General features: G+C 43.3%; 1 protein-coding gene and 1 long non-coding RNA gene across 14 annotated transcripts in view; one reads left to right on the top strand and one right to left on the bottom strand.

Moving 5' to 3' along the window:
• Positions 1 to 1,562, top strand: part of LOC142829952 (uncharacterized) — an 84,380-nt gene extending 82,818 nt beyond the window's left edge. For all 3 annotated transcript variants that reach the window (XR_012904913.1, XR_012904911.1, XR_012904916.1), the window contains one exon: positions 460 to 1,562. This is a non-coding gene — a long non-coding RNA (uncharacterized LOC142829952). The remainder of the gene's footprint in view (positions 1 to 459) is intronic.
• PTPRQ (protein tyrosine phosphatase receptor type Q) overlaps positions 1 to 24,666 on the bottom strand; it is a 209,920-nt gene that overhangs the window by 62,417 nt on the left and 122,837 nt on the right. For all 11 annotated transcript variants that reach the window (XR_012904907.1, XM_075932438.1, XM_075932405.1 and 8 more), the window contains exons 41-44: positions 23,885 to 24,036; positions 21,377 to 21,518; positions 19,373 to 19,642; positions 1,538 to 1,870 (exon numbers count right to left, since the gene is read on the bottom strand). Coding sequence is in view for 10 of the 11 variants with exons in the window: in XM_075932438.1 (XP_075788553.1) it covers positions 1,538 to 1,870; positions 19,373 to 19,642; positions 21,377 to 21,518; positions 23,885 to 24,036 (897 nt within the window). In the remaining variant the exon portion in view is untranslated. The remainder of the gene's footprint in view (positions 1 to 1,537; positions 1,871 to 19,372; positions 19,643 to 21,376; positions 21,519 to 23,884; positions 24,037 to 24,666) is intronic.

Raw genomic sequence — 24,666 nt, 5'->3', positions numbered from 1 at the left:
ATTTTTTTTTAAGCTTTAACCTCTTTATCTTGGACTACGTTATGCCATTAATATATAAGCAGAATCTCCCATTAAAATAAAAGTTGAGTTCTACTTAAAAAATCAGTGCAAAATATGGTTCTATTTTTGCTGATCTGGTATCTGTGGAAACAGGAGAAGGTATGGGAAACAGAAGCCAACAGCTGATGTATTATAAATATAATATATTACTTTCTTTGCTTTGCCGTGTGTGTGTGTGCACATTTGTGTGTGTGTGTGTGTGTGTGTGTGTGTGTGTGTGTGTGTGTGTGTGTAAACAATTGCATATATAATATGCAGTGCACACTTAGGCCCTGGAAACTTTTTTAACTTGTGTATTTGCTTAACTTTATGAATGCAGAAAGATGAGAAGAAAGATGGTGGTTCGGGTTGTTGTCTGAGATAAGGGAAACTTGGGGACTTTTTTTTTCTTCTTTACAGATTTCCTGAGACCTCAAGCAAATTGCTTAGTCACTCTGTGCCTCAATTTCCCATATGTAGAGTGGAGAAAATGGGATTTCTTTACTTCACAGATGTGTAAATTCATTGGTGTATGTGAGGGTGCAGAAATATTACCTAATGAGCACCATATAAAAATTCTCTGCATTCAGATGCCATGATGACGTTCATGCTATAAAAATCTGACTAGAACAGATAGAGAGGCAATTGAGAAATCCACTTTCCATGGCTGGTTAAGTCATTGGCACCTCTGCTAAGACTTCTAATTCTGGTATTGTTTTGTAGATAGACTATTACAAAAAGTGCTGAAATCAACTCATTTCACACAGACCAAAAAACAGCTATCAATATTGTACTGCGGTACTGACCCGAGCTGGATTTAAGTCAGTGAACCAGATGTAATAGACAACTTATCCCAATATCAGTCCTCTAAAACATTCAGACATTACTTGACCTAAAATACTTGTTTTTTTTATTACAGTGTTGTTTTATATGTGGAGCTATCTGCATGAACTAGTATCTTAAAACCTACAGGGGTATTTTGTCAAAAACATGTAAGAGCTCTTATATGTAATTTAAAGCATATGATATGGACAAGAAACTGAGCTCTTCTGTTGGGGGCTATTCTTCATGCTCTTCTAATAGAGAAAGTGCCACTAGACTGGTAAAACAAATAAAGTTTTAAACTAGTGATGTTTTTTAAAACATGCGTGTTTTAACTGACCCCATATCACTTACTTAAACATGGAAATTGAAAAAGTCAGAAATGTCAGTGGAGGACTCTGACTGAGAAATTACATTTCCATTTTGTAAATAGCAAGATAGAATCTAGCATTGAACAGCCTCTTGAGTTCTCAATTACTTCAGCTACGAATAACTATTATTTTAAAATTGTTGGGAAAATACATGAAAGCTGCAAAGTTACAACAAATTCTTCCTTGGCTTCGCCATTCCTATAGTTTTATGAAGAAACATCATAACCTCTGCCTACAATATTTGATGTCTAGCTGGACTCAATTTCAGTATAGAAATACAAGGTATGACAATCATCCTTACTTACAGCCAGGCAGAGTTTGTGTAGAAATCCAAAGTGAAGAGTTGCCATAACCAGCATTTGTACTAGCAGCAACTTTAAACCTATACCATCTGAATATTTTTAGTTCATATACTGTCTCCTCTATGTAGTCATCCACATCAGTTTGAAAGGAATATTGATCCTTCTCATATTCAATACATTCATAGTGTTCCCAGTCATTGCAGTGAATTGACCGTAGCTGTGTAGTAATCTTGTAGTTTTGAAAGTAGCCAAAGATAATATCTGGTGTTCTCCAAACCAAAGTCACACTTGTTGATTGAATGTTGGAAAAAGTAACATCTCTGGGAGCACTGGGGACTAGAAATTAAAACACATTCTTAATTTAACATAAGGTATTTTAACTTGAATGACAAGTAGTTTTAACTACCTTCAATTTATCCATAGTTAGAAACAAACTATTTTTAATAAACATGTCCAATAAATACAGGAAACAATGTCATGTAATCAATTCAGAGTCTGCCCAGTCACTTGCTAAATACACTCCACATTATCAGCCTGATTCTCCCCTGACTTACACTGTTGTAAGTAAGGAGTATTCCACTGATATAAATGCAGTCACATACACCAGTGAAAGCCCGAGGGAAACCAGGCCCTATACATATTTACATATGGCATACATATTTAGTATAGCTTCTGGATTAAAGAAAAATACTTCTGAGTATGGCATGCAAGGGCAACCAGGAGGAGAGGTAACATTGCTGTTGCTATACTTGGAACCATGCCTCCTCTTGGGCAGGGAATATTAAGCAAAGTTATTTTTAGTCTAATCTCAGCATCTTTTACTGCTGTTGCTAACTGGGATTCCTCTGCTCTCACTTTGAACTCTTGAACTGCTTCCCACAGTCTTGGTAACTCATGCAATTCTCAGGCAAAATTGCAAGGCTTTATAAGCATTTTTATTTAACTTTTCAGTATATAAATACATACAGTAGATGTATGAATATACACATGACAAAGAGGAGGTAAGTTTTCCAATATTCAGTGCTATTCAGCAAACAAGAAATAACAGCAATTAAAAACAAGAACTCGGTAACAGGAAAATTCAACTTTGTAAAAAAGAAATTCTCAACTTTGTAGTTACTTTTATCTACACATACATCTATATGTGTACAAATATGTATATCGGGGCAGGCAATCTGGCCCATGGGCCACATCTGGCCTGCCAAGTCTTTGGATCTGGCTCAAGGTCCACTGGAACCCTCAAGTATGCTGCCTGCCTGCTGCCGCTCCAGGCCACTCAAAGCACCTGGCTGCTGGGGCCATGGGCCTCTAGGACGCCAAATTTTTCTTTGAAGGAAGGGGGAAGACTTTGTATGCTGTGCCTACCCCCAGCACAATTATTGCAGCTGGTTTCTGGTCAATGGGAGTTACGATGATTGATTTGGGGATGAGCGCAGAACACAAAGATTTCCCTCCTGGTGCACGCCACATAGATGCACATGCTGCTTTGAGTGGTGAGGGGCTGTGGCAGACAGCAAGCCTTCCTAAGGGTCCTCTGAGCTGTTGACCATGAGCTGCCTAGGTAAGCACCTCCTGGCCAGAGCCTACATCTGGCACCCCACCCTCTCCCGCACTACAAATGGCTGTCCCAGGCCATCACCCAACCCCCTGCACGGCCCTTCCTCCCACCCCATGTCAAAACTCTCTCCCAGACCCTGCACCTCTCTTATATCCCCTCCTCCAGGTTAGAAACCTGTTGTACCAATATCTTCTCCCTGACCCTGTACCCCCTGCTGCACCCAATCACCTACCCTAATTCATAACCCAAGCCCTCAGCACCCTCTCCTGCACCTCTTCCCCACATGAGAATCCTGTCATGCACCCATATCCCTTCCCAGACCCTGCCTCCCAATGCTCTGCCCCAGGTCACAATCTCTTCTTTCAACCGAACTCCCTCTCGCACCCTGCTTCTCTATCCTGCACCACAATACCCAACCCTGAGTTCCTTTCTGCATCCAACCACCATCTCAGACCCTGCACCACTTCCCTGGAAAAGTATGGCCCTTGACCACTTACCAAACTCGTGAAGTGCCCCCCATCAATAATTATAGCCTGCCCTGATGGACCCAACAGTATGCCTCATCTCTATTAAGCCAACAGTGTACTTGTCAGATCTCTCACAATGTGATATGTGATATATTGTTTGTACAGGATCATGTAGTCACACACTAAGCTAATATTATCTCAAAGATTCTCTGTAAGATAAAACTAGCATTCTTTGGTAGCAAGCAAAAATTGCTAAGGAAAATCTCATCAAAAATCCTCCCTTATATGTTTTGAAATCTTCACTGAAAATAACATTATTGGTAAAAGTAAAACAACAATCCATTATCTATCTTATTCCGATAACTAAGTGGAATGGATAGTTAAATAAGGGGGGGAAGCCCCAAGGTATACATTCTGGGGGGAAATATTTCCGAAGGCTTTTGCAGACTTCTGGCCTTGGAAGGACGAATATGCTGCATTACCTGAAATATGTAAGATGATGCCCTGAAAGCATAATTAAGTCCAATAATATATCAGTAATAATGAAAAGTTACTTCATGGTTACTTCATGGTTTAAGTGGACTACATCCTATTTATATATTTGAGTTCATTTGTCTGTCTGTTCGAGAACTTCTCCAAAATGGTAAGAACTAGAACCACCAAATTTAGTATGTAGATTCCTCCTATTATAACGTAAGGCAGGATCAGGGTTTGGTTGTACCAGGAAAAGGGGATTGCATCTCATAAAACCATACAGAAAAGAGACAGAATCATCAGGTACGTAAAAGGGGCTGGCTGGTGGCCCTGAGGCTCCCCACTCCGCAAGTGCCCTTTAGGAATGGGGGCAGGAGGTAGAAGCTTTCCCCATCCCCGATTTGTCCAAGAACATTGTGTCTATTCCCCTTCATCAGGGAGAGAGGGGAAGTGCACGGTTTTCTGCATTCCTTACTCTGACTGGGGAGAGCAGGGGTGCATGAACCTGGATCTGATCCAGCCAGGGGACATGCACCAGAGGATGTGCCTGCTGCAGCTGCATGGAGCCATGGAGAGGCACTTCTCTCCTGGCTCCAAGCTGCTGTGGTGAGAGAGGGCTGGAGTGGTCCTTTGTCCCACTGGCAACTTGCATACTGATCCCCTCATTTCCAGCCCTACTCCAGAGAAATGATTCAAATAAGTACGTGCATTTTCATTTTATTAAAAAAAATTAAGGACACCAACAACGTTGGGTAAATCATCTAGTTAAATATATTTCCAAGAAGATATTAACCTTGACCAAATCACACTAAATCAAAATTGCCTCGTTGATGGAATAAAGCCTTTCAGATATCAAGAGTGATAGACATCTTAAATATTCACTATAGTAGATAGGTATTTTCTACTGTAATGCAGTATCTTTCATTTTTATTTCAGCACGTTTCCAATTTACTAAAGGCTTGGTTCAACAGAAAATATATCCAGTTTCTGCCCTACAAAGTATAGTGTAAGACAGCAGAAAACACAGAAAAATCAATGTTTTGTAGCAATGCCTAAATAGTTGATTAAAATTGAATTTGATCCTTAAATGTTAGTTAAAATGTCTAATTCATTTTAATCTCATCAAATACATTTAAATGAGCAAATCACATATAAATGTCATTTTTGCTTAGACTAAATGAAAAAATGTTGAGTCCACATTACTTTAAAAAGAGATTGCAGGTACTTGGAGAGTAATCACAAGTGACCAGCAGTGACACTCCATTGTACAGTGACGCTCCATTCTGCTTTGATGAACTGCACATTCAACTAGACAACTTCAAGACAACTACGTTATTGGGTTACAGATACAAACAGGATTATAGTTACGTTAGCATGGAGAATCAGATTTCCATTCTTCAAGAATGACTAAAATTCTCCAAACTTTTTCAATCCCCAGATGGTACTAATTTGAACAAATTATTCCATGCCTCCTAGAATAATCATACAGCTTGTTTAAATTTTCTAAACATCATTCAACTATAAAGTGATCAATGTTCTCAGTAAAAGTACTTCAGAAACATATTGTATTTTTCAGGAATTATCCCTTTATGACCTGACACTTTCACGAAAGAAACAACAAAGGTCTGCATATATATCCCTATAGACATGTTTCTGTTTTAATACACATCTAAATACAAATGTATTAATCTTCACTGGCCTCCAGAAAGCTACTATATAAATAAAAAGGAAGAAAAAGATGTTAGTTATGACATACACTGGGACAATAATGATACAGAGTTGTGTTCTGACCAACTGGTTAGGCATTTGATGCTAAGCCTCATGACACCACAAGTCTCATTATAATGTGATTGATGTATTTAAGTATTTGCCTAATAAAATATTCTTTATTGATTATATTTAATTTATTATAAAACAGTAAGGAGTATGCTGGAGTCTAAAATATGAAAGGTTTGTCTTCACTCTATTTAGCATTTGAATTCAGAACCATGAAACAGAGTATGTGGGTTGGAACAAATTTTTAAATGGGGATACTGAGAGCCATTGAATCAAACCGTAAACTCTCTATATAAGGGAAACCACACTAAGCCAGCACTCCCAGCATTCTTAGTTCCAGCACCTATGCCAGAGGAGTTCACTAACTATGCAATACTACTGAACTCAGTATTTGCACGGGTGCAAGGAGGAGGAATTTCCAAGTCCCTTAAATTCCTTACTCTCACCTGACTCTGATATTAACGAGGAGTCCCAAAGCTTGATGGATTTGACGTACAAAACAAGGCCAAAAGAAAGAGTTAGGCAGGTGAGTTTTGAGGCAAAAACTCTATTGTCAGGAGAAACCACATGGGTAGTAGTAAAGGACAAAAAAATCAATTTGTTGAAAAAGGAAAGGAGATGGGTCTGACTGTAGAGGTTGCTGAAAAGCAATGGCTACAGCTGTACAGGATGGGAAAAGAAAAAAAAGTAATGTGATATGACCTAGTTCCTAACTAAATTAATGAAAAGAAATCTGCCTTCAGAACAGCTGCCTTTAAGCAGGGAGTTTGCATTAAAAGAATAATGGCAGCCTATAAATCTACTGTGTGGTATTAAGAGCATCAAAAGAAGTGAAGTGAAGAACCTGGAACAGATATTTACTGTACTATAACCAAAAAGGAAATTTAAACATTAAATATTTGGAAGACTTTTAATTCATATGATTATATTTAACAGAGACTTCTTACGGGCCAAATTGTGATACTTTTGTTTACACTGAACAGTATTTTAGTCTAGAGCTTATTCTACTGATGTTATTTTGATTATTCCTGGTATAAAGTTCTGTTCAGCATGAATAAGGCATCACAATCTGGCCCTAAATGGATATTCTTTTCTTTTTAGGATGGGATGCTAATTTGCTGATATAAAAATGTAACAAACGTTAGCATTTATTTTTCCAATGGTTTGATTGCTAATCAGATATTATGGGTCATATTTTTAAAATAGTTTAACCCCCTATGGCTGGGGTCAGATTCTAAGCGCTAAACTCTTTTGCAAATCTGGTTCCTTGTTTAGATGTCTAAGTAAGAGATGAACTCTTCTGGCACATCTACACTAGAAAATTATTTAAAAAACTAAATTCAGCTTAACTCCCAATTTTACAAAATCAAAATAGCGTGTCCCCACTTTGGGGAAGCCTTGAAATTAGTCTGAGGAGGCTCCATTAATGTGCACACGCTACCTCAACTTAGAGCCCCAGGAAGCACTGGGAAATAACTAGTTCCAATCACTCTGGGGAGCAGTGTTCCCTCTAAGCCATCTTGCAGCACAGCTCCACAGGTGATTAATCAGCTCCGCCCAGTCAGAGGCTCAGGGTTCCTTGCTGGGAGCTGACTGACTGGGCAGTGCTGATTCATCACCCGTGAAGCTGTGCTGTCACATAGCTTAGAGGGAACAGTGCTGGGGAGTAGTTATTTTGAAATAGTGGAACCGGAGAGTCCACACTAATGCTATTTCAAAATAGCTATTTCAAAATGAGTGTTATTCCCTGAGGAAAGTAGGAGTACAGATTTCAAAATAAGCAGCCTGTCATTTTGAAATAACGGGCTTGGTAACATGGACACTCCACTTATAAATTTGACCCTAAGGGGGTTATTTCGAAATAATGCCCTAGTATAGACCAGGGCTTAGGAAAATCTGGTCCCAACTGTGGGTTCTGAGTACTTGAAAAGCCTAACACATGTTTATTTCAATGGATTTGATGCTCACTTTTAAATAAATATTACATGAACCAGCAAACTTTTTCTAAATTAACTCATCATTTTCTCACTCTATTAATGCAGCCTTGATGGTTGTATGTATTTGTGTTTTAAAGGTAAAGCTACTTTATTTGACTTGTGCTATGGAATTCCTTAGTAAGTAGAAATATTGGAATTCCCTAATGAGTAATTGGCACTGTAAATTCTTTCATTGATTTTGATTTGCCTGCTTAAAGGAAAAGAATCAATTAAATTTATTTTGATCTTCCATAATGAAGAGAAAATCTAAAGCTGTAGCAGCAAAGGAGTTCACCAGGTTTGTTAGGGGAACAAGAAACTTAGAACTCACTATGTCTTGTAGTTAGGCACACTTGATAATGGATGAGTCTGCCAAATAAATAAATAAATGCTGAGCACAAGTAAGTACAGGAACCAAGTGAAGTTCTGCAACAGAAAGAACAGTTACTTACCTCGTAACTGTTGTTCTTCAAGATGTGTTGCTCATGTCCATTCCATGTAGGTGTGCATGCACAGCATGCATGCGTCGTCGGAGATTTTTCCCTCAGCAGTACCCATTGGGCCAGCGGGGAGCCCCCTAGAGTGGCGCCGGTATACCAGTCAATATATACCCCTGCTGGTCCTCTGCCCACTCAGTTCCTTCTTACCAGAATACTCCAAAGAAGGGGAGATGGGTGGGATTTGGAATGGACATGAGCAACACATCTCAAAGAACAATAGTTATGAGGTAAGTAACCGTTCTTTCTTCTTCAAGTGATTGCTCATGTGCAATTACTGTGTGAAGGTGACTCCAAAGCAAAACCTGAGGAGGAGGGTTGGAGTTTCAAACTACCGCAGAACGGAGGATCGCCCTGTCTTGGACAGTGTCCTCTCTGGCCTGATGTGACAGCGCATAATGGTTGGTGAAGGTAAGGACAGAAGACCAAGTGAAAATTCCTGCACATATCCAGGATCAGGATCTGCTCTGCGAAGGCTGTGGAGGAGGCCATGGCTCTCGTAGAGTGCGCTGTGAGAGGGGGGCCTGAATCCCTGCCAGAACGTAGCACTCCCTAATGCAAGCAGTGATCCAAGAAGAAATCCTCTGCGTGGAGACCTCATGGCTCTTGCATGTTCCGCAATGTCCATGAAAAGTTGTGGCAATTTACGGAAGGCTAAAGCTCTCCTGACATACAAGGTGTGCAGAGCCGGCTCTTTCCCTGACACGTGAGGCTTGGGGTAAATCTCTGGTAGGACTATGTCTTGAAAGACAAGGAAAGATGACACCACCTTTGGCAGAAAGACAGGATGCGGATGGAGTCTGATTTCAGCCTTGAAGAAAACCGTATAGGGGGGATCCAAGGTGAGTGCTCTGAGTTCGGACACCCACCTGGTGGACGTGATTGCTACCAGGAGGGATACCTTGTAGGACAGGTGCAGGAGGGAACATGTTGCCAGGGGTTCAAACGGGGGCCCCATAAGATTAGAGAGGACCAGGTGCAGGTCCCACTGAGGGACAGACTGTCGTACATGTGGGTAAAGTCTATCCATCCCCTTGAGGAATCTGTTTACCATGGGATTTGCAAACAGAGTCTTTCCCCTGTCTCCGGGTTGGAAGGCGGAGATGGCCACCAAATGGACCTTAAAGGAGGAAGAAGAGAGTCCCTGAAGATCCAATAGGTAGTCCAGGATCAGGGGAATGGGAGCCTCCCTTGGGGGAACCCCTCTGTGGGAAGCCCAGGTATAGAACCACTTCCACTTGGCTAGGTATGTAGCCCTAGTGGAAGGTTTCCTACTGCCCAACTGAACTTCCTGGACCCGAGCTGAACACTGGAGCTCCACCGCTGTCAGCCAGGGAGCTTCCACACTGTCAGGTGCAGCGAGTGCAGGTCTGGGTGACGGAGTCAGCTGGAGTCCTGGGAGATCAGGTCCAGGAGCAGCCGGAGGGTTATGGGTCTCTCGCATGACAGGCAGAGAAGAGTTGAGAACCAGTGCTGTCTGGGCCATGCTGAGGTGATGAGAATCACGGAAGCCCTGAACTCCCGCACTCTCAGGGTATGTCTACACTACCACCCTAGTTCGAACTAGGGTGGTAATGTAGGCAACCGGAGTTGCAAATAAAGCCCAGGATTTGAATTTCCTGGGCTTCATTTGCATAAAGCTGGGCGCTGCCATTTCGAAATGTCCGCTAGTGCGGACTCCGTACCGCGTGGCTACATGTGGCACGGACTAGGTAGTTCGGACTATGCTTCCTATTCCGAACTACCGTTACTCCTCGTGAAAATATTGGAGTCCCCAACCAACAGATTCTATTGCCAGAAAGCAGGACCTGGGGAGGGAGGCCTTTGACAAAGTAGAGTCCAGGTTGGCGCCCATGAACTCTATTACCAGGGTCGGGGTTAGAGTCGATTTGTCCACATTCAGGAGAAGTTCCAGTTCCTTGAAGAGGTTCCGGACCACAGTGATGTGAGCGCGTACCTGGTTCTCAGATTGTCCCCTCAGGAGCTAGTCGTCGAAGTAGAGAAACACCTGAATGCCCCTTCTCTTTACAGTGGTGGCCATGACTGCCATACATTTGGTAAAGACACGAGGGACCATAGAAATACCAAAAGGGAGGGCCGTGAATTGGTAATGGTCCATGCCCACAGTAAAGCAGAGGAACCCCTGAGGGTGAGGGGTGATCGAGATGTGGAAGTAGGCATCCTTTAGCTCGAGGGTAGCATATCAGTCTCCAGGGGCTAGTGAGGGGATTATAGATGTCAGGGTTACCATCTTGAATTTTGCTTTTGCAATGAAGAAATTGAGGTCTCTGAGGGTATGTCTATACTACAGCACTAATTAGAACTAACTTAGTTCGAATTAGTTAATTCGAACTAAGCTAATTCGAACTACCGCATCCAGACTAAAAAACTAGTTCGAATTAGCATTTTGCTAATTCGAACTAGCATGTCCACATTAAGTGGACCCTGAACTGAGGTTAAGGATGGCCGGAAGCAGTGCCGGCAGGGCATCAGGTGAGGACTTAGAGCGTGGAGCTGCTGTCTCAGGCTAGCCGAGGGCTGTGCTTAAAGAAACCTGACCCCCACCCCGGACAGACAGTTCTCAGGGGTACCCCGCTTGCAAAGCAGTCTTGGCTTGGAGTGCCCTGAGTGCCCACACTGGGCACATCACAGCACTCGGCCATCAGACCAGCTGCACTTGCCGCAGGCTGCCATCTGGGGAGATAGGACAATTGGGGGGCTGCAGGAGAGCTTCCACCCTCAGAAGCCCGCAGAGCCAGCCCAGTCCTCCCCATCGGGGGCTCATACCCCATTCCTCCCTCACCTCCTTCCACTTACTCTTCCTTCCTGATGTACAAAATAAAGAAAACGTGTGGTCAAAAATAGAATCTCTCTTTATTGAACAAAACTCGGGGAGACTGGGAAAAGGAGGTGGGAGAGGGAAAGGGAGAGGGTGGGAGAGGGGAGGGCAACTACAATGATCAGAGGTTTGGAACAGGTCCCATATGAAGAGAGGCTAAAGAGACTGGGACTTTTCAGTTTAGAAAAGAGGAGACTGAGGGGGGATAGGATAGAGGTCTATAAAAGCATAAGTGGTGTGGAGAGGGTGCATAAAGAAAAGTTCTTCATTAGTTTCCATAATAGAAGGACTAGAGGACACCAAAGGAAAGGAATGGGTAGCAGGCTTCAAACTAGTAACAGAAAGTTGTTCTTCACAAAGCAAAGAGTCAACCTGTGGAACTCCTTGCTGCAGGAGGCTGTGAAGGCTAGAACTAGAACAGAGTTTAAAGAGAAGTGAGATAAAGTGATGGAGGTTGGGTCCATGGAGTGGCATTAGCCAGGGGGTAGGAGTGGTGTCCCTGCCCAAAGTTTGTGGAAGGCTGGAGAGGGATGGCACGAGACAAATGGCTTGGTCACTGTCTTCGGTCCATCCCCTCCAGGGTCCCTAGGGTTGGCCGCTGTCAGCAGACAGGCTACTGGGCTAGATGGACCTTTGGTCTGACCCAGTATGGCTATTGTAAGCTCAGGGCTCAGGGTCGGGGGTCTCAGTGGACCACCTTGATTTTCAGGCACACCTGCTCCTGGGTGGCCAGGCTGGCAGCTCTCCTCCCCTAGATGGCCACTTTTCTGTGTCTAGTGCAGAGGTCGTGGACAAGGTCCACGATGTCCACACTAGACCAGGCGGGTGCCTGCCTCTTGCGGTCCCAGGCAAGCTCCCGGGAGCCACCAGCCTGGTCCCGGGAAGAGGGGGAGGGCTGGGGGGCATCGGGTGGCTGGCTCGAGCCATGCCAGGTGCAGGGTCTGCTGGCTGGGTGCTGGCAGGCTTGCACCTGGCACGGGCACTGTAGCCAGCCCGTACCCCTTTAAGGAGTCCGGGGCCAGGAGGGGGGCAATAGAGTTTCCCTGGTGTTGGCCAGAGTGGCCACCAGGGAAAGCTGGGGAGGGCTAGCCTCCCACTAGTTTGAATTAAGTGGCTACACAGCCCTTAATTCGAACTAGTAAATTCGAACTAGGCTTAGTCCTCGTAAAATGAGGTTTACCTAGTTTGAACCAAGCGCTCCGCTAGTTTGAATTAAGTTCGAACTAGCGGAGTTCTAGTGTAGCGCCTATCAAAGTTATTCGAACTAACGTCTGTTAGTTCGAATTAACTTTGTAGTGTAGACATACCCCAAAATATGGGGCGAAAACCTCCCTTGGCTTTTGGGACCAGGAAATAGCAGAAGTAGAAGCCCCGTCCCAGAAAACCAGCAGGATCCAGCTCTATGGCTCCCAGAATGAGGAGATGGAGAACCTCCTCCCGTAGGAGAGGCTTGTGAGAGGGGTCACTAAAAAGGAAGGAGTTGGGAGGTGGGAAGGGAAAACTCATAGACTCTGAGGGTATGTCTACACTACCTCCCTAGTTCGAACTGGGGGGGTAATGTAGTCATACGGAGTTGCAAATGAAGCCCGGGATTTGAATTTCCCGGGCTTCATTTGCATGAATCCGGCCGGCGCCATTTTTAAATGCCGGCTAGTTCAGACTGCGTGCCGCGCGGCTACACGCGGCACGAACTACCTAGTTCAGATTAGGTTTCCTAATCCAAACTAGCTGTACGCCTAATCCGAACTAGCTAGTTCGTGCCGCGTGTAGCCGCGCGGCACGCAGTCCGAACTAGCCGGCATTTAAAAATGGCGCCGGCCGGCTTCATGCAAATGAAGCCCGGGAAATTCAAATCCCGTGCTTCATTTGCAACTCCGTATGACTACATTACCCCCCCTAGTTCGAACTAGGGGGGTAGTGTAGACATACCCATAGACTTTAAGGTCAGAAGGGACCATTATGATCATCTAGTCTGACCCCCTGCACAATGCAGGCCACAGAATCTCACCCACCCACTGCTAGAATAATCCTCTCATCTGTGTCTCAGATATTGAAGTCCTTGAAACGATGGTTCAAAGACCCCAAGATGCAGAGAATCCTCCCGCAAGTGACCCAAGCCCCATGCTACAGAGGAAGGCAAAAAACCTCCAGGGCCTCTGCCCATCTACCCTGGAGGAAAATTCCTTCCCGACCCCAAATATGGTGATCAGCTGAACCCTGAGCATGTGGGCAAGACTCACCATTGGAACTGAATGGAACAGGATGGCATATCCCCCCTCCATTATTTCCAGCACCCATCGGTCTGATGTAATGGAATGCCAGGCCTGGAGAAAGGGGATAAGCAACCCTGGAAGGTCAACAGGGAGACTGGTAAGTTGCCCTCGGGTGTTCCGGCAAAATCCCTGGTGAGGACGCAAGGGTTTGAGGTCCCTGGCTCTGGTCTGGGGCAGGTCAGGGACGGTGGCTATTGTTCCTGCCATTGTCACTCCTCTTCTGCGGAAAGCGATCTGGGGGCATTCTACCCAAGGACAAGCACCTCTGAGTGGCCGGCATGTGCATATACAGGGATTTCAATGTGGTACATGTGTCCTTGAGACCATGGAGCTGCAGGTCTGTCTGTTCTGAGAAGTCCTGGATCATATTCTGGACCTCTGAGGGCACCCCAGATCCCTGTAACCAGGAGCTGCGGCACAGAGCTACTCCCGTGGCCATGGTGCAGGCAGTGGCGTCGGCTGTATCGAGGGCTGCCGGGAGTGCTTCTCTGGAGATCGCTCTACCTTCCTCATGGAGGGCCTTGAACTCCGGATGGGAATCCCTTGGGAGCAGGTCTGTGAATTTGTCCATGGAAGCCCAGGTGTTGTTCGCATACTGTGACAGCAGGACCTGCTGGATAGCAATGCGGAGCTGAATGCTCCTGGATGCGTAGGCCTTCCTGCCCAAAAGGTCCACCTTTTTGGCCTCCCTGTTTTTGGGAGTGGCAGCTGGTTGACCATCTCTCCCTCTGGTTGACCTCTTGTACCACCAGCGATCCTGGAGGGGGGTGGGAGAACAGGTACTCATTGTCCTCCTGAGGCACAAAGTATCTCCTCTCGGCCCATTTGTCCACTGGGGGTATGGAGGCTGGGGTTTGCCAGAGGACCTTCGCAATTTTAGTCACCTACTTATTGATCGGTAGGGCCAATCTGGAGGGGCATCGGACTGGAGGATATCGACCGTGGGGTCCGAATCCTCACACACCTTCTCGGCCTGGACCCCAGGCTCTGAGCCAGTCAGCAGAGGAGATCCTGGTGTGCCCTGGTGTCCATAGAGGGCATCGATGGAAGGGTGTCCCCTAAGGCTTTTCCGGGGAGGATGACGATGACCCCTTCTGGGCCACCCCCACAGGGGCCTCTGTCTGCGATGGAGCTTGCGAAGACACTGACAGTGAAGGCGGTGGTGGCTGGCTCGGAGGGGCTCCGCTTCCCGATGGTCTCAGGAAGGCCTGGCCAGGAGGTAGCGACTGCCCCGGGGTGGGGGATCGGTCCAGGGGGTTTCTACAGAGGGACTCGAGAACCCGAAATGACTGAGCCTGGTCTGGAAGGATCTGTGCCCTGGATCTGGTGATAGGCCCAGGGGGTCCAGAACGGCCACTGGCCTGGAGGCTGTGGGGGCCACGTTTGGTGCAGCATCGTCACAGGGACAGGTTGTGCCCACTGTTATTGATGGTGGTGGGATGAGGAGCTGCAGTGCCACGAGTGTGACCGGTGCCGAGAGCGGGATCTGGAGCCCCTTGACGATCATGTTGACTCTGCCTCTGAATCGGTCGAGTAGGGTGGGGCCATCGCGGGATTCCGACAAAATTGCTGGTGCCGGGGCACGTCTGGCCATCGATTCAGGTTTGCCGCGGTGCCAGGGAGGAGGCAGTGGCATGGCTAGGCTCGGGGCCTGTGCAGAGGGAGGCACCATGGAGCTGAGTGTCGTGGAAGGTGCCGCACAGTGGTACTGTGCTGGTGCCGGGCGCAATACCGTGTTTCATGCAGCATCAGATGCTGGGGACAGCTCTGAAGGCAATGCCACAGTCGGTACTGGGGGTGGTACCGAGGGTGCGGGCTGTGCCAGATGTTTCCTGGCATCCGCACTGCTTCCTCACATGTCTTTGATAGAGGTCTGTACCAGCCATTCCCATGGCCTCTGATAGGGGTCAGTGTCGGAGGAGGCGAGGGGGATGACTCAATCAGGAGCCTGGCTGCCTTGAAGGCCTCCGGAGTGGAGGGTTTTGGAAAGTACTCAGGAGGGCTGGGTTCCCTATGTGGGGATAAATGTCCATCTGACCGAGATGACCCATGTTCGGCGTTTGATGTTGCCACATGCTCCACTGAACAGTGCACAGAGGGCACACACATCAGACAGGATCTACCCTGTTGGGCACTCTTTTTCTTCTGTGCGCTCTGGGAGACTGGCGCCGAGTCTGACGCTGGTGCCGGTCTTAAGGCTGCTTCCATAAGGATAATCTTGAGGCGTGATGCTCTCTTATGCTTCATAAGCAAAGGCTTAAAATCTTTGTGAATTTTGCAGGCCTCTGAAAGGTGGGCCTCTCCCAGACACTTTAGGCAGGACGAATGTGGATCGCCGCAGGGCATAGGCTGGTGACACTTTTTGCAGGGCTTGAACCCTTGCGGTGCAGGCATGCCCCACCGCAGGCGCACGGCACGCCACAGTGGCAAATGAACAACAGAACCAACAGTCTCTAACACAATTTACAACTACTTAATGGTGATTAACTAATAACAGGCAACAAAGAACTACTTAAATAGTGATTGCTTTAGCAGGAGCTGAGGGTTGTTCCAATGACCATCACGGCGGTAAGAAGGAACTGAGTGGGCAGAGGGCCAGCAGGGATATATATCAGCCGGTATAGCGGCGCCACTCCAGGGGGCTTCCTGCTGGCCCGACAGGTACTGCTGAGGGAAAAACCCCAACAACACGTGCACGCACACCTACATGGAATGCACATGAACAAATCACTCGAAGAAGAAGGAAGTTTTCACAAATCATTGTGGCATGATCTCACTCTACAATTATTTGCATGCTCTATATTTTAAAAAAACGACGAGGAGTCCTGTGGCACCTTATAGACTAACTGAAGTGTAGGAGCATAAGCTTTCGTGGGCAAAGACCCACTTCGTCAGATGCATGTAGTGGAAATTTCCAGAGGCAGGAATAAATATGCAGGCCAGGATCAGGCTGGGGATAACGAGGTGGATCCAATCAAGGAGGATGAGGCCCACTTCTAGCAGCTGATCTGGAGGTGTGAATTCCAAGAGAGCAGAAGCTGCTTTTGTAGTTAGCAAGCCATTCACAGCCTTTGTTTAATTCAGAGTTGATTGTGTCAAACTTAAAGATGAACTGTAGCTCCGCAGTTTCTCTTTGAAGTCTGGTCCTGAAGTTTTTTTGCTGCAGGATGGCTACTTTTAGATCTGCAATTGTGTGTCCAGGAAGATTGAAGTGTTCCCCTACAGGTTTTTGTATGTTGCCATTCCTAATCAAAGGTTAAACAAAGACTGTGAATGGCTTGCTAACTACAAAAGCAGCTTCTGCTCTCTTGGAATTCACACCTCCAGATCAGCTGCTAGAAGTGGGCCTCATCCTCCTTGATTGGATCCACCTCGTCATCCCCAGCCTGATCCTGGCCTGCATATTTATTCCTGCATCTGGAAATTTCCACTACATGCATCTGACGAAGTGGGTCTTTGCCCACGAAAGCTTATGCTCCTACACTTCAGTTAGTCTATAAGGTGCCACAGGACTCCTCGTCGCTTTTGCAGATTCAGACTAACACGGCTACCCCTCTGATTCTATATTTTAAATAAATCATGGGAGCTACCAAATTGGCAGCACTCAGTGGTTATGTATTTTCTTCATTATAGGGGATATTCTGCTCTTGATTAAAGGATCAGTAAGGGACACAGAAACACCTTTCATCTCACATACGGGTTCTCTACACCCGCTTGCCATATCACATACCACATTTTTTCCTGGAGGGTATTAAACAGCAACTATTTGTTAGACATTTTTAATCAATAGGTCCAGATAATTTACATCCATATGTTTTAAAGGAGCTGGCTGAGGTGCTCACTGGACCATTAATACTAACTTTCAATAAGTCTTAGAATACTGGGGGTATGTCTACACTACAGAGTTTTTCAAAAAAACTTCAATTACGTCCACACTGCAATTGTGTTCTTTCAAAAGAAAATCAAAAGAACAGAGGTTTTTTTCCGGCATTGGTAATCCTCTTTTTTTAACAGGATATTTTTTTCCATAAACCCATGTTGATAGGTATTGTATGATCCTCATTTAATTCTTTATTAATCAAGTCTCATATCAGGTGTTCCATTATCTTGATCAGGATCGATGTCAGACTCACAATATTCCTTTTGGCCTTTGAATCTATGAATCCATCTCTCTGGGACAAGGACTATCATTTACTTTCTATGTATGAACAGTACCTATAACAATGGGATCCTGACCTAGTTGAGGACCCTTGTTGCTATTACAATATAATACTGAATAATACTAAGATACAATAATGAAAACTACACCTGGCTCCATAACACTGAAAATAGAGTCTGGCAAACTAACTTGATATCTTTTCTTCATGCTGAAAATGGTATGTTTAATTTACATTTTGTGTGTGTGTGTGTGTGTGTGTGTAAGTAAAAGTTTCAGAGCTGAAAAACAGTGAGCATGGATTGAGTAAAATGAATAATTTACTAATAAAACATAATAGCAGTTTGTATTTTTAAATGTTCAATGTTTTAGAACTACTTTAATAAGCTAAATTTGTATTTGAAAATTACTATTAAATTTATCATAGACGCTAGAACTAGGTAAACATGGACAGTTTAAAACACAGAAAGTCTTTAGAGAACATTCTCTTACCAATTTAAGACAGTTGTCTTCTGAGAATTCACCCAACCTTAATGAATTCTATTAGAATATGTATCTATACTTGGATGCAATCCAAAAATAGTTATTTAATCCTAAAATCTTGCTATATTATCTTTCATATCCTATATTAAATATTTAAACACAAAGTAATGTAATTATCAGAAAATTCTAGACTTTTTTATGGACCATAATGTACTCTACCCCAGTACAAGTATTTTACCATGCCAGCAGAGCTGGTTTACACACCAAACACTAATCTCCTCATAAATTTAATCTTCATGATCCATGTTTAGCTATACCCAGAGATATGAACAAGCTTATGTAAAAAAAAAAATCAAACAATCTTTGCAAGGAATGTAAAGGTCAGACACTATGCAATGAGATACTGAACCAAATTTGATTTCACTTTATGTCAAAAATAAATGCATTGTCAGTGACTCAGTGCTGGCTATGTATTCTGTAACTAATCTTAGACTGCCATAAATAAGAAGTTGACAACAGCTATAAAACTGTTTCCATTCCCTACCATGAATCTCTGATTCCTAGTAGCCACTCATCAGAAAACAATTCATGTGAACACAGTTAAGAAGATGTTGTCCTACTAATTGCCAGTTTGTTGCAAATATAACTAAGTGTTAAAATTTTAAACAAATGTTAAACAACACAAGACTGAATTACAGTTCTTTTAGAGACACAATCCATATTTTGTAGTCCTAGGGCCTAGTACTGCAGCCCTTATCTCTTAAAGATTATCATCCAGTTGAAGATAATGGGAACATTTCTATTGACTTCGGGGAACATGGATTGAACCTGTATAGTCTCTAAATCTATATTTTCTTAGTGAATTAGATAACCTTATTCACTAGATCATTTACCTAATATCTCATTGTGATTGGGAATAATTTCTGTAGCAATCCCAATGTATCCAAATATATTAATTGTTTGCAAAGAACTGTTAAATAGTTTAAACATACAATTTTCAGTTTTTGGGTTGTTTTTTAGCCAAAGCAAATTAGGAATGGGTGATACAATATGAATAAATTAAGAACTCAAACTTAACATGGTAAGACCATAAATCTTCATTTGTACTTCCAAGTCCCACTGACTTTCTACATTGGCCATTCCAAGATGAACTCTATCTAAGGGCACCATAATCAATGACATTTCAAGATGGGTTGGAGAGCTGGCCTCATTTCTTATCATCTGATATTAGAATTAAACTGTGATTATAGGGAAATGATTGGAATGCTGTAGTAAATATACAAACAGCAACACTGTTTGAAATATTCAATTATCATTTAAATTACTCCAAAATGGTTACCTTTTTCTGGAAATGTACTGGCATTGCATGTCTGTTCTTTTCCTTCACCAGCAGATGTTGCAGCTTTTATTTTAAATTGGTAAGAAATATTTGATAGCAGATCTCTGAAAGTATGCACTTTATCATGAGCAGAAATATTTGTAGAATTCCTTTCAAATATTATGAGGTAATGTGTAATCACTCCATTTGACTTAGAAGGTGGGTCCCAGTGCACTAGAATTGACTGCCAACTTGTTGCAGTACACTGAACATTCCGGACAACATCTGGAGCTTAAAACATACAGATGCAGCAAAGGTTAAAATTTCCAAACAATTCAAAAGGGTAATTGAATTATAGATTACACGGTGATGTAGGCATAATGTTTATAATGAGGGTCAGGCATTTTAGTTCCAGACAAACTAATGCTGTAATGAGAGCACTAGAATAAAGTGTTTCAAATGAAGAGATGTACTTTATAAAAGCTTTATTTCCAGTATTTATGAACATGACTGAAGCAGTGCTTGACATGGAAAGAGTGATAATACATTTTATCTCCTCCAGCCATATGCTCTAACTTTCCTTTTCCCTTCTCTCTCCCACTTACACCCACATTTCTCCCCATTTTTTCTAATTAGAAGCACAGTAGAACATATATAGCAATGTAAAGCAAAAAATTATTTACCCTTTTGCTTTCCTTCTCATTTACTGTACTCTATGGCTGGCAATCCTTGCACTGAGTCCTGCTCAGGAGTTTTGGGGGAGTCTTCAAAACTGTCACTTGCAGGCAAAAATTATCTTATTGGTCCCACCCTTAAGCTTTCCCCACAAGATGAATTCTCATAAAGCTTTCTGGGCAGTCCACCAAATGTCATAGGTAAAAAGAGTATTATATTTACGATGAAAACAAACAACTGGTTCCAAGGTATGGAACAACTGGTTAAATTTTCCCAGGGAAAGTCAGATTGTGGGATGTGCTAATTAAGAGAAAAGATCAACAGGAACAGATTTTATTTTCCTCTCTCTCTACTGAAACCATGTCCAAGTAGAGAAGTAGCTAGCAGCAATATCCCAGAAATAGAGGGAAACACACTAATTCCCACAGGTATTTAGGAAAATGGATCTTTTTAAAAAGACATATATTTCCCTCCTAAGTTTGAAGAGTGCTCCCTTTAAAAGCAACATCTTTAGAAGAAAGGAGATCACTTTATATTTTAAATAAAGGCACAAGGCTGAATCATTTGCCCAGTTAGTGCTGAGTGCATCTGGGTGAGGGAGATGCAAAAGAGCTATTTGTGGTTCTTCAGTTCTGGGTCAAGTACTATACTACCTCAGACCCTCAGGCTGTGTCTACATTGGCAAGATTTTGCGCAAAAGACTCTTTGAAGAATCATTCAGATGTATCATTAGCAGAAGGATCCTGTTTAGAGAAGGAAAGGGATAGTTTACTAGCTCCTATAACTTCAAAGGATAGGTATCAAGCACAAGATGCAGCTAGTAAATTGTTAAATAATGTAATTAATAGTATTGCATAGTCCTTCCCAGTTGTCAGAAAGACTGAGATATTACAAAGGAAGAAGTTGAATTAGTGACCACCTTTTTCCCATAAATAAGGTATCAGAAAATGTTAAACTTTTCTGTATGTTAGAAAAATAGCTTCTGATTCATTTTCCATCCTTGTTCAGCTGCCTGTGATATTAGGGATCCAAAATATAACTTTGGTCTCTAAAGTCTGATATTTATCTATTTTTCCTATTATCTGTGTGCTACAAAAAGATTTATAGGTGCATACATGCTTATTCCTTCAATCCAGGACATTTCTAATTCCAGACTTCCAACACTGAACTTGAAAACTGAAGCCCTCACCTATCAGATACAATAGAAATGTGACAGAATGTTGTGACAATTATATAGTTTTGAGTTCCATTAAATTTGGAGAGTAAGAGAAGAACGCTTTTCAGTTATAAAAGGAAATCTGCAAAGACAATGCTGCAGTTCATAAATAAAACTTTGAAACTGTTCCTAACCTGATTCTTTTGTTGTGAATTGGACAATATTACTGAACTGATTGCCATTTCCAACTCTTGTAAAAGCAGATAATCTGATCAAATAGGTGCTGAATGGCTCTAATCCAACAAGGTTTGCATCACTGTGTGAACCTGAAATGTTCTTAGAAGAAGAAAACAATAATTAGCACAAAATACACACTTGCTAATACTCTGAACCTCATCTTGTCCCTGCTGAAGTTAACTGGGATTTTGCTTCTGTAAGTCTTATCTTTTGCTTCCTGCACGTCTTCATATCACACAAAATAGTCCAAAGTCTCACCTAAGGGGGAGTAGGGTCAAATCCTTTATCATGCTACCGCAGATGTGCACAAGAACTTTCCATCTTTTGGGTACAAAGAGGGTAAGTTCTTTATAGATTCCTCCCCCACACCAAAAAATATCAGAAACAAAATATCAGAACAAAACAAGGAGAGAGAGAGAGAGAGAGAGACTGGAGATTATAGAAAATGATAGAAATATAGCAAATTAACAAAAAAAAATCACATTTATCTGCTCCTCTGCTTGTTTTTGAGGGTTAGTTCCTATTCATATTGGTCAGTGAGCCAAGCCATATTATTAATTATTATTTAATTGATTGATTGATTGAAAATACTGCTTTCCCATTCCCTTCCTTTCCAGCTCTTTCTCCCTCATGGCAACTTCTAAAGGTTTGTTAAAGGAAGTGATTATAATTACAGTAGTTACACACCAGCAGTTAACTCTACTTAGGCACCCTATGCCAGTCTTGAGCGCTGCTATCACAGTCAGCCCACAAACTGTCTGCCTCCTCCCCATCTACACTGCCTCCATCACTATAGCATCTCTTCAGGTACAGTTATGCGGAAGAGAAGGATTCCCATGTAACAGATTGGTCCCAGCTTCAAGTCTCACTTTGGCTAAAGTTTTTATTATCACGTGTTTATGGCACAATGTCCCTCCCTACTCTCCTATCTTTATCCAGAATTGGAGAGAAATACAGGGGTTATATCTATCTGAGACATGAGATTATTTTGGATGATGTAGAGGCATACAGGGAGGGAGAGGCAAGAGTACAGGCAGTAGTAACAGCTGTTCCTGCAGCACACACAGCCATCTCTTCTGAGGACTGTAAAATCAGCAGGGAGCACTGCACAGTTCTACCATGAAAACAGATACAGATTTTTTCAAAACAATATTTAATCGTACAGGTTAGATGCAATCTCCCTCTGTATCAACTGGATCTTGTCCCCACTGCTGCACTCCAAACAGTCTTTCTTGCATATGCTATTCTTCATATTACAATGAGAAGGAAGCTTTATGTGTGGCAGACGCAACTCAGCAGACTGCCACTGCTGGTCTGTATCATATTTAACTCTGCCTACTGTGATGCAAACTTGTAAGGTCAGATTCTGCTTGTCCCATTCTCAGATGTACAACAGAGAAGCTTTCTCACTGCCTGCATAATGGCAAGCAAAACTGAATTCCTTGTACACAGAAATAGAAGCTGCTGGGATCCTACTCTACCAAGACCACATGATGTCCCTTGCTAACCCCCAGGATCCTGGGCACTCCTTAATGGATTGTACTAGCAGACTGAAAACTCCTTGGGGCAGGAGCTCTCTTTTCTATTACATATGTGGACAGGGTCTAGTACAATGGACCCTGGATCTCAGTTTGGGGCTGATTACTGCAATATAAATCAATAAATATCAATAGGTGCATTTTCCTTGTGTGCTGAGTGCTCCCCACAAATATATTATGGCTGAGGGAGAAGGAGCGTGACGCTCCACACAAACCTTCACTGCAGACTTAAGGATATGCTTTAGCCCACAATACACGTGCATCTCCATACTATCTTTTATCACTGTCTTGTGTGGAGTATTTTGAAAAAAAGTAAAACCACCTCATCTTAGTTATAAGTTCATACAATTTTTATTAATGCAGGACACACATAAAATACCTTACATATTTTTGGTTTTGAGACATGAGACAGGTAACCATAACAGTGACATGTATTTTTTTCAAGTTCAGGTTGAGCCTCTCTCATCCGGTAAGACCACAGATGTTGCTAGGCCAGATTGCCTTGGACACGGAGGTTGAGAGAGGCTGGGAGTGGAGCAGGTCTGGTGGGTGGCAGCCTACAGGGCCAATGACTTGGGGACAGAAACAGCTGCCACCATTCATGGCGTGGTGGTGGGGAACCCCAGAAGCAGCTGACACTGTGCGTGGGGCTGGGGAACCCTGGGAGCAGCTGCTGCCCCATGTGGGGCTGGGGGCACGGAGCAGAGCCCCAGGAGTGAGATGGGGGCAGCAGAGCCAGGCCAGTGGGCCAGAGGAGGTCAGGCCTCCAGGTTCTCCTGGGGAAGCAGCCAGGAGGGGAGCCCTGGGAGAGCCTGGATGCCTCATCTCTCCCAGTCTGGCAAATTTCCTTATTCAGGACTCCGGACCCAAGGGTGCCAGACCAGAGAGGTACAACTTGTACTTAATACACTACTATTATAAACGTACCTGATAAAAAATGGTTTGAGTCTTGTTTTCATGAATCTTAAAACTATAGCTCTTAATAACACCATTTGGCTGAGGACTTGGCCTCCATTTTAGCCACACAGAGTAGGCAGTATAGTTGAAAATAGTCAAATTTTGAGGAGGTGCTAATGGCACTGTGGGAGAAAATACTCATTAGTCCAAAATTACCATGTTAATTTTAGGCAAACGTGAACACTTTGTAAGAGCAAAAGATCATTATGAATTCATTATGTATTCATGTCTGAGCTTAACTGAACCAATATTGTGCTGCTGTAATTTTAACAAAGAGCTCCCAACAAACCTTCCCTCTTGCTCCATTTGCCTATTATAAACTCTACTTACCAAAGATGCATGTAGTTGTAGAAAGTAAGGGTGAGAAATGGGATAATCTATTAATGTTGCTTGTTATTTAAAGAGAAACGTATTTTCATAACTAAAGAAGCGTGAAAATATTTGACAAAAAAGAGTAGATGTACTTATAGAATTATACAAACATAGGATTCCAATGCTTCCTTTCAGTTTGGTAGCAGAATTTTAAAAAGAGGATCCTATGATCCATTAAATGCCACCCTTCCAGGAACTTCAAAATTATTTTCTTGTATTATTTGAGAAATAAACTAAAATGGTCCCATAGTAGTGAGACTTAAATAGTCTTGGGTCAGACTATATCCTCCCCTACAGTAAGACAGGCAGAGTGTGAATGGAAGACAAAATCCCAGAAAAGTTCCCCCTGAAGAATTTCCTTTAAACCAGTGTTTCTCAAA

The sequence above is a fragment of the Pelodiscus sinensis genome, chromosome 1, assembly GCF_049634645.1.
Source record: "Pelodiscus sinensis isolate JC-2024 chromosome 1, ASM4963464v1, whole genome shotgun sequence".
Taxonomy (NCBI): Eukaryota; Metazoa; Chordata; order Testudines; family Trionychidae; genus Pelodiscus; species Pelodiscus sinensis.
Note: the sequence above shows the minus strand (reverse complement) of the source record. Positions and strands in the feature narration are given on the sequence as shown.